This window comes from Penicillium mononematosum (assembly GCF_028829835.1).
Source record: "Penicillium mononematosum strain IBT 11891 chromosome Unknown utg000003l:1.0-8172316.0:1.0-8177699.0, whole genome shotgun sequence".
In the NCBI taxonomy this organism is placed as follows: Eukaryota; Fungi; Ascomycota; class Eurotiomycetes; order Eurotiales; family Aspergillaceae; genus Penicillium; species Penicillium mononematosum.
Window position 1 is genome coordinate 797,040 of NW_026643273.1, and position 17,546 is coordinate 814,585.

A 17,546-nucleotide genomic window follows, 5' to 3' on the forward strand; every position below is an offset into this window, starting at 1 on the left:
ATAACTCGGAGAGAGAGTGTGTCTCGTATTCTCCGTTGTCGCATGCGGGGAAGCCTGGGGTTCTCCTATCGCGGACTTCCCCCTCAAATCCTTCAACCCCAAAGTTCCCCCTTCAAGGCTTTCAAACTGATAGGATTCGACCTATCTCCAGATCCACTCGTTAAGCCGACCTTGGCAGTGGAGTTGGGTGGACTTGACTAAACGCCAAAATGCCTCCAGGCTGGTCTCTATCAGCGACCTCGGCATTCCTCCGACGTTACAAGGACAACCATTGGTGCTTTAAAGGCTTATCACGCGTGCACCTTACAGAAACATCCTAGTCGGATCTCAAGCCAAAGACTACCCCAGACGCGCTATTTTATCTGTGAGGGGTTCACAGGGGCCTTATCATACCTCGGGCCTGCTTGGGTATATGAATGGCTAAGGTACCCAGAATGCTGGCTTTTTCTCTCCCCCCTGCCACACCACTATAATTATGGTGTCCTTCAAACCGTTTCGACGCAATGCGTCGAACGTCGATGTCCGATCTCCGGAGGAGAAGGCCTGGTCCGGCGCCTTGACATCTTCCTGATGACCTTCGGCTGTATTTCACAGGGTGCGTTGGGCTACCCCTCTAACAGCTCGAGATCGGCCGAACTGACTTCTGTCAGTTATCAAATATCTCGACCAACAAAATATCAACAATGCCTACGTATCTGGCATGAAAGAGGATTTACACTTGTTCGGAAATGAGCTTAATCTGTGAGTTGTCCGAGACATTTACGTACCGCAAGTTGACAGCTAATACTGTCTAGATTCACAACATATTTTAACGCCGCCTACTGCGTAATGCTAATTCCCTCCCAAATCATCCTCACCTACGTACGCCCAAGCTATTGGCTCCCAGGCTTGGAGATCGCATGGGGTGTTCTGACCGGATTGATCGCGATGACAACGAACGCGAAACAAGTCTACGCCCTCCGGGTCTTCCTCGGTCTATGCGAAAGTAGCGCATGGCCAGGAATGATGACACTATTCAGTATGTCATTCGAAATTCCTTCCCTTGACCCGAATTAACCAAACCTCCAGTGTACTGGTATACCCCTACCGAACTCGCCAAAAGAATGGGATTCTACCACTCCTGCCAAGCAGTCGGCCAAATGCTCTCGGGCGCCATGCAAGCCGCAATAACCGACACTCTCGACGGACGTAACGGCCTAGCCGGATGGCGCTGGCTATTCGTGATCAACGCAATCATCACGGTAATCTGGGGATTCGCAGGATTCATCATGCTCCCCGATCTACCGAACCGACCTAACCCGCGCGCATTCTGGTTCAAGAAAGTCCACGGCGAGCTGTCGCTAGAACGGCTCGCGCGCAACGGCCGCGCCGAGCCAAAGAAGATGACCTGGGCCGGCGTGAAACGCACGTTCTCCGGATGGGTTGTTTACTTCATTGCGATTCTGTATATCGCAACGGTTCTTGGAACATACGGATATGTTTATTTCGGACTGTTTCTGAAATCGCTGAAGAATCCAGACGGGAGCGCGAGATGGACTGTCTCGCAGGTCAATGCTATCCCCATCGGAGGGTCTGCGATTAATGTCGTGTTCGTGTGGATCTGGGCTCTGTTATCAGATTATTTTGAAACCCGTTGGACGCTCATCGTTCTTCAAGCGGTTATTGGAATCGTCCCGTGTATCATCATGAGTGTTTGGACTACACACCCGTTGTCGGTGGATTTATCTGCTGCTTATGCGTCATACTTCATCTCGTATATTTGTCTCGGCACGGCGCCGTTGATCTTCGCCTGGCTCTCTGATCTTATTCCGCAGGATCCAGAGGCTCGGTCACTTGTTGTCGGCGTTGCGGTTGCTGGGTACTACGCCATTTCTTCGTGGTCGCAGGTTCTTGTCTGGCCTGCGAGTCAAGCTCCATTTTATAAATATGGGTGGCAGTCTGCATTGGCCTTGTTGGTTCTTGTGATTATTATGACGAGCATTTTGAGATTTGTGGATGTGCGGTACCTCCTTCCAAAGCGCGAGGAATTCCGCGCTGCATTGGAAGAAGATATCGTTGCGAGTAAAGGAGCTGGTCCGTCAGTGTCTGCTGATCAGATCGAAGATCGGCGTCGGATAGATGGAAGTTCGAAGGCGCCTCCCACATCAAATGCGCATGAAGTTTAGCCACTGAGGCTCTAATTGAGCTTATGTTTATGTCGATTGATTTGTGCCCTTGACGATATTGCAGTCTAGTTTCTCCTTTTATTCATTTTCGATACCCAGTGAACTGTCCTTATGATATTAAATAAAATTTCTTTTTCTCATGAAGGGAGCCCAGGTGATGTACATTGATAATTGATAGGGAATCAAAATAGTCGGCTGTGGTCTTCTTCGTCGTTTTCTCAGGTAGCCTTCTTCGACGTCTTATTATATGTCTTTAGTGGCGTTTTTTGGCAGTGTCAGGTAGACTTTCGGATGTCTGATTATATGGATGTGTTGTCTCCTTCTTAATTTGTTTGGTAGGAGAGGATTCTCTATGTCATGCCACCAGGGCGATGGAAGAGGAAGAAGCGCTTAGTATTCGAACTAATAAAGCAGGGCATTTATAAAGGCCTGAACAAAGGACTAGCAAACTGGCAAAGAAAGGCCTCAGTCTGCACAAAAAAACATCCCATCTAGGGGGGATTCTCCAACATTATGTATAAACTTTGACTAAAGAATGGCCGTAGTATATCCACAGTAAAAACATGACCCGACGGCACATGTCAGGCTCAAAAGAGTAAAATTATATTCCCGTCCTCATCGCCTCCCATTTCACATTGACAGTGTTACTATTGAGCCACCAAAGCAGTAACCTAGTAGTAGAGAGGGTTTTCAGGATCAGTAAGATCAAAGACCACACTAGAGTGAGGCTTAGCACCACCACGGTTGGCGAACTCCTTGGGGAAGTCAATAGTGCGGTTAAAAGAAAGACTGCCGTCTTCGTTGAGGTCGATATAGAGCGCCTTGAAGTCAGCCGGAGTGTTGATGATACCAATATCTCCAGTCTGGACGAAATAGTCGGTGACGACCAAGTGCTTTTGGTCAGGTGTGACCTTGAGATAGTGAGGTCCAACGGTAGGCTGGTCCTCATCGGGGTCGTCCAAGCGCTTGATGTTGCTGAGATCACTGATATCTAGCGCAGCAATGTGGTTGGCCGTGGTAAGAGTTGCGTAGAAGTATTTACCGTCTTGGCTGATGTCGGAGCTGGGGGGGATAGTGTTAGCAATGATGTTATTCGTGTACACAGCAGATAAAGAGTATTTACTAGATAGCAATTGTGTCACGGGCTTTGGGACCAAGATCATATAGTTCCTCGATCACACCCTGGTTGCCGTTGGCGTCCTTTCGCAGAGGGTAAATGACCCAAAGCTGACCCAGGTGCACGGCAGTGGCGATAGCAGCGGATTCTGGATGTCCAGGGATGAACTTAACATCTTGGATACCACCACCCTGATTTCAGTTAGAAAGTCCAAGCTAATTAAATATTAAGGTTGGCTCACGTTAGGAATGGTAAGAGTACTGAGAATCTTTCTAGAGTCTAGATCCCAGAGACGCAGTGTATCGGCATGGCGCACTCCAAGACTCGGCTTCAAGATAGAAATCGGCTCGACGAAGTCCGAAGTTAGAATAAGCTTTTTCTCCCAATCAATACTGAGTCCGTGAGGAGAGAACTGCTGCTCGAGAATGTTGAGAGTGCCCTCCACATCCTCAGGCCATTCGTGGATGATGTTAAAATCGGCATCGGTTTCGACGAGACGACCAGGAGAAGTACCAACGGCCGAGCCCATGTAGGTGATGAAAAATCCACCGTCTGGCTTTGCCCGGACCTCATCCGCAATGGATGAAAGGATACCGCGGTTACTCTTCAGGAACTTGGGACGGTAAGGGTTGGAGGTATCGAAATAGAAGCCAGTATCCTAATGAAGGATTAAATCTTCTGTGGAAAGTGTAATGAATAAAGTATACATACTTGTGTTTTCAATAGAGATAGCAACCCACCACCCCAGATAGTCTTTCCATCCAGCGACGGTCCCAGGTGGTGGGGGTCATTGCCACTGCTAGGCACGTCTGTGACCCATAAAAGGGTTCCAAAGGTGTCCTAAGATCAAATTAGTAAATAGGTTCAAGCCAGTCTTTACCGGCGTAGGATTGGCCTACATCATCCAAACTGTAGGTAGCGAGGAAGTCTACCAATGATAATTAGCATTGTCTCCCCTCGACAATCCGCCATTTGTAGATCCCTACCTTTATGGAACTTGTCCGCCGAGCCAGTCCAGAAATAACCAATCTTCTTGGGCTTGATATCACTCGGTGTAAAGGGAGGACTATCCAGCGGAGGTGTAGGGACTTGCAAAATCGGCAATGGAGGAGCGTTGGTCGTCAAAGGCTCGGTCACTCCAGGAATGCTGGGGATGAGAGGAGGCAAAGAAAGGCACTCCCCAATTGCAACCAGGGACGCAATAGAAGCAATAGAATACTTCATCTTGTTGATGAGAAATATCGAGCAGGATTGCGTTGGTTTGATGAGCGTATTTGCGAGAATTTTCAAGAGCTTATATACCTGAGTTCACCTTCATCTCGTCCCAAATGAGACGCCGTCTTGCACCCCTGAGCTACCTCAACGATAACACAACCGAGCACGCAAGAGGGGAGTTACATTTTAGATTGGTGTGATATTCCAAATTCCTCGACGAGAGGCTGATCTGCGAAATGGCGAATTTCATCCCTCAAAGTCGAGAATCCAAGCAATCCCCGACTCGGGGTCTGATGCTGGACCAGCTGTCCTCGTATTCAGCCCTCTCTGTAAAGCCAAATCTTAGAGATTCTTCCTAGACTTGAGGAGATGTCGTGCTTGAAGTTAATCTGAAGTCTCGAGAGAGGGATTACAAGTTCGTGAAATCAATAGCTCGAACCCAAAAAGTGTCTCTAGCAAGAGCCAGTCTACACTAGCACGTGGTCTTGCCCTCGCTATCAGCGCCACAGATATGATGTGGACGAACTGGTGTTGGAACTACGGCTAAGAGAACCCATAATTTCCGGAATAGGTAAGGTCCAAGAACCGCCCCCGGAGATCGCTATATCTCACATTCAACAATTCAATACCCAAACAAGGCACGGTAATGAAGTCCGGAGGTCAAAGCAAAGGTTCAAGTGTTGTTTTTTGAGTGAGCTTGCAACAAAGACGTGAAAGTAGAGGAATGATTTGCGCATGCCAAGAAATGGGAGATCTATGTACTCATCGAAAGTACCGATGAGGTGATGCAGGGTCGGACTTCAACTTCAACTTTTTAAATCCCGAGACAACAATTTACCGAGAATACTTGTCAGGTCCCTGGATCGACATTTTCAATTTCCCCATGGAGACGATGAGCACGGGTGACCCTGCCCTGATTTCGACATGATGCCAAGAATGTTGTTATATCTTCACCATGCTTAGCCTTGCCCGAGTACTTCGTACCTTTCGATTTCAATTTATTATATCGCGTGTGGCTTCTTTTACGAGGTCTTCCGCGGGAGGCGGGATGGATAGGCCTTCCTGAATTGCATCATCTCTTTGGACTCTGTTTATACTTTTTAACTCGATGTGCTCTTGTCAATTTCATTGGGATCAGCACCACAAAGCCGAGAAACTAGGGAGCGGCACAATGAAGCTAGCTGGATTCCTGGGGTCTATTCGTCTCGGGATTTGAACGGTGTGGGCTACTGGGAAATGTCATATATAACTGGGAGGAATCCAGGCTTTTTGGCTTGAGGGACCCAAGTCCAAATTCCATTCCTGTGCACAATATTGTCCTTCATTCAAGATGAAATCCCAAAGTCTCGCACTCTTTGGCCTATTTGTTTCCTCTGCCTTTGCAGTGCCCCGGACTAAAAGGCACGACGGTGGCAATGACCAGCCGATTAGCGGTGCCAAAGGAGCCCCAATTTTAGGTAAGCCCAAGAAAATCTCTGAAGTTTCCAAGACTGGATGTTCTCTCTATGGCCTCTCGCCGAGATGGTGCATGCTTACAGCTCTCTGTGAATAGGTGGAACAAACAAAGCTCTCGACCTCCAAAACCCAGACCAATTCCGCACTGCTAGTACAGATAATGGCTTTGTGCCCAATGTGAAGTGGAGTTTTTCCCAGTCGCAGACTCGACTGTTCCCAGGCGGCTGGTCTCGGGAGCAAGTCATTCAGGACTTGCCTCAGAGCCATGATATTGCAGGTGCCCAGCAACACCTGAAGAAGGGCGCTGTCCGCGAACTGCACTGGCACCGCACGGTTAGTGGCCGCAACTATACACTTTCTACCGCAAAAATCACTTACTCTAGTACTTAGGCCGAGTGGGGATTTGTATACAACGGCTCCCTCCTGTTGTCCGGTGTTGATGAAAACGGTGGCTTCACTACCGAGGTCCTCGAAACGGGTGATATATGGTATTTCCCAAAGGGCGTAGCGCATAATGTCCAAGGCCTGGATGATGAGAACGAGTACCTCCTCGCTTTTGATGACGGTGACTTTGAGAAGATTGGGTATGTTCCATTTACATCTTTACAAGCTCAATATACTAACTTAGAAGAACTACTTTCATGGTCGACGACTGGATTGCCCACACCCCCAGAGATATTCTCGCCAAGAACTTTGGTGTTGACCCTAGTATCTTCGACTCGGTTCCATCAAAGTTCCCTTATATTCTCAACGGCACTGTCAGCAAAGACCTTGACAAGGCTCCTGTGGGTACGCTGAGAGGTGATGATTCCTACGTCTACCACACCTACAAACACCCCTCGGAGCCTGTCCCTGGTCACGGTGGAACATTCCGCAAGATTGACTCTACCAACTTTCCCATTTCAAAGACTCTTGCTGCTGCGATTGTAGAACTGGAACCCAAGGGTCTTCGTGAGCTTCACTGGCATCCTAACGTAAGCTTACGAACAACTGCCTGAAAGGAGAAACCATATGCTGATTACCGTATAGGCCGAGGAATGGCTCTACTTCCATCAGGGTCACGCTCGTGCCACTGTCTTTATTGGTGACTCCAAGGCTCGCACCTTTGACTTCCAAGCGGGTGACACCGCTGCTTTCCCCGACAATAGTGGCAAGTATACTTCTTCCAAGACCAAGAAAGGGTGCTAACCCTTAATTAAAGGACATTATATCGAGAACACCTCCGAGACAGAGAAACTTGTTTGGATCGAGCTCTACAAGAGCGACCGCGTCGCTGATATCTCCCTGGCACAGTGGCTGGCTTTGACTCCTGCTGATACTGTTGCCAATGTCTTGAAGGTCGATATCGAAGTGGTCAAGCAGATCAAGAAGGAGAAGCAAATTCTTGTTCATGGCAAGAAATAATCTGTCATCGTCGTATTGTCGTGTCTGTCGCCTGGCCTGGCAGCTATATAGCAGGACTTCTGCCCGTATGCTACATTACATACGTGGGCTATATACGTATATACTTTCCATTCTCCAATACTGCATTTCGAACCTAATTATAGCAATACGTGACACCCACCAAAGAAGATAGCCCGTCTTATCAACAAAGTGCAGTCTACCAAGTATTGTAAGTAGTGTCCAATCGGACGTGGTGAGACTCAATATCCCAACATGGCAAACTGCTTCAAGTCGTCGAGCATTTAGCCCTTGTCGGTCTCGCAAGATGAAGAGCATGAATCTAAGATGCAGCCCCTTTACAATTCTCTGTCCGAGACAATCAGTCCCAGATCGAGGGCCAACCTGGTCAGAACAGGCTCTATCTCATACTATCATGACACACTACAAAGGGCAAAGACATACAAGAACAACAAGACAAATAAAGCCCGAATAGGCTAGAGACAGTAGAAGATGCCAAAATGCCAGAATTGATTCGATATCCAACTCCGGTAATATGCTGATGCTGTGCAAACACGAAAGACCAAGCGTGGCCAACTCCATACACGCCGCCGACAATGCTCAAATCACGCGCGCTCCTCGCGTGATTGGAAAAAGAAATGGCAGAAAAGAATAAAAAAAGAATATAGCCTAATTTTTGATCGCCTTCCTCCGCAATACACCAAGATGCTCCAGTCTGTCCCACGCTTTGTTCATGTCAGAGCACTCGTCGCCCAGTGAGGGCCGAAGGTCTAGTCCGTCGAGGGTGTGGAGAGAGCCACTCGTGCCGGCGTAGAGCAGAGTTCCAGTACCCTCCGGCGTAGGCGTGTGGCTTGATCGAGGTGCCTTAAGTACTTCACATCCGCTTGCGGGTCGGCGAGCGGAAGTGTGTATGGGTCGTCTACTTCGATGTCTCTGTCTGTCTTCGGCTCATCACCCATGGTAGCACGGTGAGAGACATGGTCATCGTTTCCGAGCTCAGCCAGAGCATCAGAAAGGTCCCGGTGGGTTCCTTGGTGCCGGATGACCGCTTGTTCTGGAGACTTCAATTTCATGCGATCGGCATTGCCACTCCCAGTCACTGCTGGGGGGGTAAAAGCCAATAGTCAACGGGTTCCCACGGAGATCAAGCTTGCGTAAGGAACACGCAGTTCCTTTCCCGGTTTTTCCTAGTCGACTGAGGATCTGACAGACCCTTCTCATCCTTGAGAGACGGTTGCCGACAACCATCAGTCTGGCAAGACAGTTCATTCCAACCAGCGGCTCAACATCATCAACCGAGTTGAAATTAAGGTTTAGAACCTTGAGATTCGGGAAGCTCAAAGCAAAATCACTCGGGAGACTTTTCAACGTGCACGCAGCTAGATCAAGAAGCTGAAGTCGTAGTAGCGGGGCCGAAGGGCAGACACTTTGGCGGGAAAGCTTGTTTGAGGACAAAAAGACTTTGCGAACATCCTTGACAAGTCCCAAATCGAGATCCAGCCTGTGTTCAATGTCCTTTTCTTTGGATGGTGTCTGCTCCCGGAGAGACAGTACCTCGAGATTGTGACAATTCTCAAGGCCGGTAACGGTAGAAAGGTGGTTCTGATCGAGGTAAAGAAGGCTCACAGAAGGGAAAGCCCGTGCATCTAAGGCCTCCAGTTTATTTTCGGAGAGCTTGAGGGCGCGGAGACTGATAAGGGAAGCAGAGGTGTCAAAACGACTGATCTGGTTGGCGCTGACATCGAGAGTGGCAAGTGACGGAAGCCATTCGACATTTCGAACAGATGTCAGACAGTTGTGGCTCAAGTCAAGATCACGAAGGCGTGTCAACTCGGACCCTTCAAAATCCACTGCAGTGATAGAGTTGTTGCTCAGCTTCAGGCTTAGCAAGCCATTCAGATCAAGAATCCCGTCTATGTTACGGATCTGATTGTCATTGGCCTTCAATTCCCGGAGATGAATCAAGCTCGCGAAGCCATCCAATGTCTCGATATCGTTTCCTGAAACGTCCAAGTACTGCAAATTGACCATGTGACCCCAGGGAGTCAGGTTGGAGAGGCAGTTTCTAGGAATCTTGAGGGTTCGCAGGGTTGGGGGAATGCCGCTCAATTGACCAATGTCGTTGTCGGAAACATCCAACTCCTCTAGTCGGGGCAGAATTCGTTCAGCTTGTGTAGCGTAATCAATCCCTTCTGGCGCAGGACAAGGCGGCGCACGTGTTCCCAATAAGGCTCATATGGTTCCACGTCGGTAATATGCTTGATCAAATCTTCAGTTGCCAGTGCGAACGTTCCGTGCACCTGTCGCAAAGAGGACGGGTTTGTACGTTGAGCCACGTAGCTCATTTCAAGGTTCAGAGGTTTATCGCCTTGGTTGACAGTAAAGTCCGCAAGTGGGCTGAGGTGGAAGCTGTAGGTTGTGTCCGGCCCGACGCTCCGGATCGGCATCAAAGAATGCTCTGCCTCGTTTTTCGCAGGTGTCTCTTGAACATGAAGTGAGTCATTTCTGCGGATGAGACTTTGGTCATCAATAGTCTCCTCGTTCCTCTCCTCAATCCTCGAGATGGGACGTCGAATGAACGGCTGTCCACCGACTGAAGTTTGACGCCCCGTGGGAGGAAGGGATGACCGTATTGAGCCATTTTCTTGGTCTGCTGGGCCTGCACCTTCGTCTGGCACAATCCCATGGTAGGTGTGATTCGTGTCCGAGTCAGACTTGGTGTTATCAGGCTCGCCACGAGAAGAGGGGCGTGAAACAAGGGGTGATGAGAGATTCACTGTCGCGACACGTGCTTGTTTTCCGAGAGATCGGGGGGGTCTTCGAAGACAACGGGTCCTCACGCTGGGCTTCAAGTTTCCGTTGCGCAGAGATTCTCCTTTCTGCGGCCTCGTCCGTGCCCCATGATGTAGCTCTAGTCCCAGTGTTAGGAACACTGGACGTGAAGCGAGTGAATCTTGATTGAACCGAGCTTGCGCCGAGAGATGGGTCCCCGTCTCTCGTGTGTGGTCGAACATCAGGTTTCTTGGGGATGCGTTCGCAGCCAAAGAACCACGGGCCTTGAATTGCTCTCGATCAGCTGGAGCGTCGCTCTTTGCGGGAGAACTGAGACCATGAACTCGCATCATCTCTTGGAGCTCGTCTACACTAAGATCCGGAATATCCTTGAATGGATCATCAGTCTCCTCGGTGGGTTCTGAGATTGGCGCCTGTGGTTCTTCCACCTCATCCTTCACCCATTGATTCTTCGAACGGTCATACTTGAAGCCATTGACCTCATTCGGGATCAGGTGGGCTACAAGGTCAGAAGCCAGCATACCCTTGACTTGGGAGCTGTGTGAAGAGCCTGTGGGTAGGGAGTTGACACTGAAGCCAGACATTTGTGTGTTGATAGTCATCAGATCCTGGGCGATGTTTTCCGCTGTGTCATCAGTCATGCCACTAGTCTTTCGTTTCCTCGGACCGTGAATTCGGATATTCTGTGAGTTTGATTCACCAAACTCGGTTTGGCCCTCGCCCTGGCTATGACGAGCATGCAGGGACATTTCGCGGTCATCCGGATCATCTTGCTCCTGGTATTTCTTCAGGTGACTCAAAATCTGGGGATTCAACTCCTTCACCTCTCTCAACTTGCGAAGATCCGTTCCATCACGGCTCGGAGGGCGAGAAAAGGCTTCGCGTGTGGATTCGTCGTCGTCGCTGAACTCGTCGCCTTCACTTTCCACGTCAGACTCATGTACGCTTGTCAATCCAGCTGCACCTCGTCCTTTCGATCTGATGAGATCCATGATCTTGGTGGCCTCGTTTAAATAATCCTGGGTGGTTATGGATCCTTTTCGCGAGGTATCACTAGCCCCAGTAATCTTAACTAGTGGAACGTCACCATCAATGGAAAAGGAATCAGAATAATCGTTATTATCGAAATTGGATTCGGAGAAGTCTCTGTGCGGTGCAACATTACTTTCCCCGTCTGTTCGTATTTGGCTTGGTGTGGGTGTTCGAGGTCGCTGCATCGATTGAGAAAGGCCCGGCGGAGCAAGATAGTCACTATTCTCGACCTGAACGCCGTGTTGCATAAGACTCCGTTGCAACAGTGACATGCTGTCACCGTACTTCTGAGGCGAACCGCCGTTGGCATTGTGATAGGGGTCGGTGCTGCTGTTTCTCATAATTGTTCGGCGCCGTTTCGGGGTGGGGTCCATGCCGGGGGCCCGGGGTACTCGCTTCACATCAGGGGCCATATTTTCTTTATTATTCGGACGAGTCCCATGCCGCATATCATCAAAGAAATCCTGGCGCATCCAGGCAGAGGGCTTCCTGGTGAATCCCGAACTTGCCGATCTGGTGTAATGATACAGCCCTTGCTGTGAGGGGCCACGGAAATATTTTTGCCGAGTTGACGATCGCTTGCGTGAAGACGGGCGGGACCCAAACCCTCTGGCCTCATCGTACATCAACTTGGGCTCGTAGGGGCTGGTGTCTGAGAAATCGAATTTGTCCAACTCGCCACCCCCAAACTGGCTGATCTGATGTACAGCATTTCGAGACCCAAGGCGTTCATTTCGCCTAGGGGAGATCTCCTGCAATGGTTCGTGTCTAGCATTTAGAAGGCTGCGGTTTTCGCCTTTTCTTCGCGCTTCTTCTGAGGGCGAAGGGGGTTCCTCCCCTTCTGACGTGTCGCTGAAATTGTCTTCAAACTGACTCATGCGCCGAAGAAGTCTGTTGTTAGTAAATGTGTCATGGTCACCAAACAGCTTCAATGGACTTCCTGAAGACGGCATCTTGGCCTCATTCTCCGCTCCAGAGGTGGATGGCCGCACATGAGACGAAGAAGGACGCGGTAGACCAGGTGACGCGGTCTTGTGGGGGTTGAACAAGGGAGAACTTCGGATTTTAGAGTTGGCGAGGGTTGTGGGGGACAAACGGTGCGAAGGAAAGGGCGAAGGGGAAAATCGCCGAGGGAAGGAGCGGTTTCCTCGCCGACTGTTAAAGTCCACCGTCCCCATAGACAGATCCTGGGGTAGAGAATGACTGGTCGCGTCCAGCAAGCTGTCTTCTCGCGGAGACCCCTCCACGTGAGGTTCACTGTGGTTGTAGAAGAGGAAGCTATCGCTTGCGGGGGAGTCCGGGCGACTATCATTTTTAATAGACAGGCTTTCCAACTTGTTGGTGACCTGCTTCAGCGCAGACTTGATGACTTCTGAAGTCCCATTGCCATCGACGGTGTTGTTACGGGTGAAGGTTATGGGAGTGATTCCCTCGTTGCGCAGATCCTCCAGCCCACTAGCTGTCCGTAGCTGGGAATTCCCCGCTTGGGAGAACCCTTCCTGGTCCCAATCCACGTCCAGGCCCCCATTATTCTCCCAAGGAGCGCGATTGACGGTTCCTTCCGGCGATCGGTCGCCATTATCCCTTCCCTCCTCATCATCGACGCGTTCGGGGTCATTATCGCGACTGTTCTGCTCGTCTCTATCCTGTCGCGAAGGTGTGTCGGCGAAATCCCACAGATTGTCATCCTGCTTCGTAAACGGGGTGGACCCTTGCTGCGCCGTCGCAGCACCAGGTGTAGGCGGCTTGAACACGCTTTCAAGTCCCATCGGCGCGAACAGATCACGTTGCTCGCCAGCGGCGATTTCCCCGCGCACTAGTCGCCGGCGCCATTCTGGTGTACCTTCTCTTGTGTCCTTGCCCTTCGGTTTGATCTGAACCGTACCATCGCATTCGGATTGTGTGGAGGCTTTAGAGACGTTTGACACTGATCGTAGAGGGGAGCGCATATCCATTGAGGGCTGCCTGCGAGCCGCACCCGGGGTGGGCTTGGGGCTGACCTTGGGACTTGGCCTGGAATTGATCTTTGGGTCGGCCTTGGGTGTATTGAATTTCAAACTATTAGGGTGAGGCGATCGTGGTTTGCGTGTTTTGGGTGTTCGTGGGGTTTTCGGAGTCGGAGGTTCTCTTCTATGGAAATGACATGGTCGGGTAACCTTATCCTTTTTGTTGCTCCCCGGCGATTGTTGTTCCAAGGGACGCCGCGCGGGTAGAGGAATGCGACTAGGGGTGCCTTGCTGACTGGTTTTAGGCGATTCTGATCGAACAGGTAGAACGGGTACCGGGCTGGTGGGCGAAGCTGGAGATGGCCAGTCGTCAGACAGACTGTCAAGCCATGGTTGGTTGCTCATTTTCCTTTGTTATGATGCCGGTACGCGTTCCGGGTCAAAACAAAACAACTTCACATCAACATCAACATCAACATCAACATGAAAAGGCATAGATCGGAGCTAATAAAAGAGAAGGAAGAACGGGTAACAGTGCGGAGATGCGGTGTCCAGTGTATCTCCACTTAAGGAAAGCTCCCCTTGTTTATTATCTTTTGTTTACCTTTTTGTTCCCCGTCCAGATCAATATCCTATATATTGTACTCTGTAGAATTCTTAATATATTATAAGATATTATATACAATTTGGGATCTATCAATTATATATTTGACCCTACTTTCTAGTATTGCCCTTTCTTTATTTTATTTTTGGGGAAAAGCTGCTAAATAGCTCCAAACACCCGAGATTCAAGCTACAGCTATTGAATCCCTTCGAAGCCTAATATGTTGGCTAGTCCCACTTAGTCCTTTGTTCATTCAAGATAAGTCCTTGAATTGACCTGATATCATGTCTTGCGTAGTATTTAGCGATGTCTTAATGTTTTGAGCATTGATCGCGTATATCGAAAATATTTTCAGCGTCCGCGGTCCCACTTATATATATCTGCAAGGTTTGATCGTCACTAAAAAAGCAAATCATATTGATCCAAAATCCCTTGGGCTCGAATATCGATATATTTAGCACGCGCAAGGGCGAGAGCTGGTTATTCGCACAGAAATAAATAATTGAAATACTGTATAGGAACCCAAATATGTATTGTTCGTCTCTAACTCCTAGGATATTGTCTCCCTCAATAATGAATGTTACAGTATAAAACATCAAATGCACATCAATGATCTTAAATAATCAGTCTCTCGAATGAGTACTTGCCAACCGCTTTGCGGCGCAAGTAACCAATCTCACGGCTGCTGCGGTTCTTGACCTCGCCCGTCGACTTCTTGGTCTTGGTGCGGGACACGTCAGTAGAGGCAGCCTTGAGTGACAGCGGTAGCATCTTGCCACCAGCATCGCCATCGTAGCCATCCTCTCCCTCACCGGGACGAGTGAAGACCATCAAGTCGGCACCATTGAGTTTCTCGTAGCGGACCAGGTGGGACGGAGCCGCCTCGGCATCCATCTTGGCCAGGGCATCTTCGGAGGTGGTAGCTGGAGTGCTGACTTGGTCCGCAAAGCGGAGGTACTCGCACAAAACACCCTTGAGATAGGTTGCCTCTTCAACTCCTGCAAGCGCGGCGGAGACTTCGGACTTCATGTCCGCAATCAATTCCATTTCACGACTAGCAGCGGCAGTGACCGAGTCCGAGTCCTCAAAGTCAGCCGCTGCGGGGATGGCCGAGATCCAACCGGACGGGCCCACGGCATCCACGGAGGCAGTGATGAGATCAACGATAACGTTGAGAGAGAGGGTGGGGGTAATTTGGTCAAGAGTAATAGGTGTTGGGGGGTTTTCAGTGAATCGAGAAGTGTAACCCCCGGTAGCAAGGGAAAGGCGGAGATGGTGAACCATAGAAATGAGTTCTGTTCGGGAGAGGTTGGAGCAGGAGGGAATGAACGATCACTGACGCGGGCTGTGAGTGAATCTTTTGGAGCGAGGTGTTTAGACCAGCGAAGATATCCTTCAGGGTTGCCGTTTCGGCCCCCAGCTGTTTTGAAAGTTCTTGGGTAGGAGTGGCAATATCACCATTTGTGATCGCACGAGCTGTTTCCTCGAGCGTTCCAGAGTGGGAACGTGCCTGGTTCAAGAAGGTCTTGAGCGCGTAGGCCAACTCATCGGAGGAAATCAGAGTGGGACCCTCAAGCACTTGGTTGACCTGCTTCAATGAGGGATCCGAATCGAGGAGGGCCTGAATGAACGATCCGGTGGGGAATGGCTGCAAAATGCGTGGCTTGCATGCACGACGGAGCGCAATCTCAACGTTGTCGAGTGACAGATGTCCCAAGCGAATCAGCCAGTCGCAGGTAGTCGGGGGCCACATAGCAACACGTAGTTGAGATAAAGGGGAGGCCGACACGGTGTCATCTGAGGCAGACTCCTCCACAGCGAATATTTTTGACAGCAAGAAAAGAGTTGCTTCGGAGTTAACATACTGCCCACGGACCGGGAGCGTTGTCGAGGCATCGGAGGTGCTGAAGTATGTCAGAACGGCATTATCGAACAAGTCAATATTCTTTGTCTTGGTTGCCTCCTCCACTGTTTTTGTGAGCTGAGTCCATTTCTCAACTTGCTCTGGTGAAGTAAGTCGAAGGGAGGCCATGTTGTCAGATCGGTGTTTCTTCGATGCGATATCCCACTGCGCACCAGATGAACCAATACCTCTGCCGATGGCGTCAATGAGCAGGCTATCTCTGGTCCGCTTCAGCGAAGAGCTGGGCGCACTAGGGAGAGAGCTCAAGTCAAAGGCAATAAGAGTGTTGCCCTTGGTTGCGACAGCAATCCCAAGTTTGGCGAAGTAGCTGATGAAGTTTGTGGGGAGTCTCTGGGGTCGATCCAGTGCTTGACAAAAGATCACCGGCCGGAATGCTGCGTTGCACAGAATGGTATTGGGTATCATACACCGCCACAAGAGATTGTTGCGCTCCAATCACGGATTGTGGAGAAATGCGCATGACCGAGGAGAATTCCTCCTCATCAAGGACGAATTGCGATGTGACGCAGGGAGAGTACTGAGAGAGGTCAACGTTGATGAAACCCCTTTCAAAAGAAAGGTTCAACCCCGCCGAGCCAGAATGGAAGCTCCATTGCATAGCATTGCCATTGGTGGTTTCCAGGCCGTTCACGTCCGGGATGTGGAAAGTTTGTAGATGGCGTAGGCGCTGGCTTTCGTCCAACCGTGACTCCGACTTCGCATGAGCGGGGACTGAGAACATTTGCACAATGATGTCCTTGAGGGAGACTCGATCGGTATTCTTCGGTTGAGATACCAGAAGCAAGATAGATGGCTCGGTGGTTCCTGAAGTTGTCAGATCGCCCAGCGCCAGCAAAGCCAAATCCTGTCGTCTTTTGAACAAAGCCTTCTTCGCATCATCGAATTCGACCAAAAAGCTGGATTGGACATTGTGAGTAGAGCAAATCTTTGCAATCTCACTGTGTTGAATACTCCATCGTTGGGTCTTCAGATCCGAAGACAGTCTACGCACACGACCATCTTCGTGAACTGCCAGAATATCGAATGGGTCCGTCTCTCCTTCGGCAACGGTACTAGAGGGCACTATTCCCACAAAAGTCGTCGGGCTGGTCGAGTCGGTCACGGTGGTAGCCGAAGAAGAAATGACCGGAGCACTCGAGCCGCTGCTACCAATCTCCTCCACAAAGCACTTGATCTGATGTTCTGGCTTAGTTACAGCCGTGTAGGTTTGCCTTCGAACTGTCGATTTCTTTGACAACTTCCTGCGAACTGAGCATGGGCGGCAAGAGAAAGTTGATTGCGGTGGGACGGCGTAAGAAGTAACGAGCTTAGGTGTTTGAACCTGATGAAGATTAGTGTCAGATGCAACCAAGGGAACACCAGAGAAGTAGAAAACATACATTGTAAATGTTCACAGCCTCGCCATCCACGGCAACTGCGACTTCATAGCGCTTGCGTTTTTTCGCATCGGCGAGACTGAAGACATCCCCGATACGGGTCTTTCCGGTAGACGCATGAAGGGGGCGAGGCAATTGCGCCAGGACAGATGGGGACTGCAAGTCCATGACGAACTGAATACCAAGAATAAAAAATGGCTTGAGTTCCTGTCCCTTCAAAGCGTGTGATCTTTTTGATGCGGACCCATCCAATTTGGAAATCTGAAAAATTTTCGGGATTATGTCGGGCCGGTCAATGCACCCCTAGGCCATATCAGGACTAGCGTTAGTCTATGGAGCAATCAGCCTGACATAAGCCATTAACGCGCCTTTCGCGTCGGACGTGTTTGAAGCTATGGAGATTGACCTTGATTTGGTTCTTGCTTTATAAAATCGCTCCACAGTTACCACCAATATCCCGTCATTTCAATGCTACATCTGAGATACTGTTTGCTCCCTGATCTCTCCCCAGGGATCAA

The 17,546-nt window shown here is 49.9% G+C and overlaps 5 protein-coding genes across 5 annotated transcripts; 2 read left to right on the forward strand and 3 right to left on the reverse strand.

Moving 5' to 3' along the window:
• Nucleotides 1-435: 435 nt before the first annotated feature.
• On the forward strand, nucleotides 436-2,165 carry N7519_005210 (uncharacterized protein; the record flags this gene model as incomplete). The annotated part of the gene is made up of 4 exons (XM_057291986.1): nucleotides 436-595; nucleotides 651-741; nucleotides 795-1,018; nucleotides 1,069-2,165. Coding segments are annotated over 4 exons (1,572 nt in total), but the record flags the coding sequence as incomplete, so codon positions are not given.
• A 671-nt stretch (nucleotides 2,166-2,836) lies between these two features.
• N7519_005211 (YncE family protein) lies at nucleotides 2,837-4,575 on the reverse strand (the record flags this gene model as incomplete). The annotated part of the gene is made up of 6 exons (XM_057291987.1): nucleotides 2,837-3,227; nucleotides 3,289-3,473; nucleotides 3,524-3,940; nucleotides 3,994-4,122; nucleotides 4,182-4,210; nucleotides 4,269-4,575. Coding segments are annotated over 6 exons (1,458 nt in total), but the record flags the coding sequence as incomplete, so codon positions are not given.
• Nucleotides 4,576-5,827: 1,252 nt separating this feature from the next.
• Nucleotides 5,828-7,356, forward strand: N7519_005212 (Bicupin oxalate decarboxylase/oxidase; the record flags this gene model as incomplete). Its single annotated transcript, XM_057291988.1, has 6 exons — nucleotides 5,828-5,954; nucleotides 6,050-6,285; nucleotides 6,343-6,536; nucleotides 6,584-6,926; nucleotides 6,982-7,099; nucleotides 7,154-7,356. 6 exons carry the CDS (start codon nucleotides 5,828-5,830, stop codon nucleotides 7,354-7,356), a joined length of 1,221 nt encoding a protein of 406 aa, XP_057146799.1.
• Nucleotides 7,357-8,022: 666 nt separating this feature from the next.
• Nucleotides 8,023-13,529, reverse strand: N7519_005213 (uncharacterized protein; the record flags this gene model as incomplete). The annotated part of the gene is made up of 4 exons (XM_057291989.1): nucleotides 8,023-8,184; nucleotides 8,232-8,455; nucleotides 8,517-9,495; nucleotides 9,570-13,529. 4 exons carry the CDS (start codon nucleotides 13,527-13,529, stop codon nucleotides 8,023-8,025), a joined length of 5,325 nt encoding a protein of 1,774 aa, XP_057146800.1.
• Nucleotides 13,530-14,343: 814 nt separating this feature from the next.
• Nucleotides 14,344-17,196, reverse strand: N7519_005214 (uncharacterized protein; the record flags this gene model as incomplete). Its single annotated transcript, XM_057291990.1, is given in 4 exon segments — nucleotides 14,344-15,023; nucleotides 15,109-15,999; nucleotides 16,016-16,973; nucleotides 17,032-17,196. 4 exon segments carry the CDS (start codon nucleotides 17,194-17,196, stop codon nucleotides 14,344-14,346), a joined length of 2,694 nt encoding a protein of 897 aa, XP_057146801.1.
• Nucleotides 17,197-17,546: the final 350 nt, after the last annotated feature.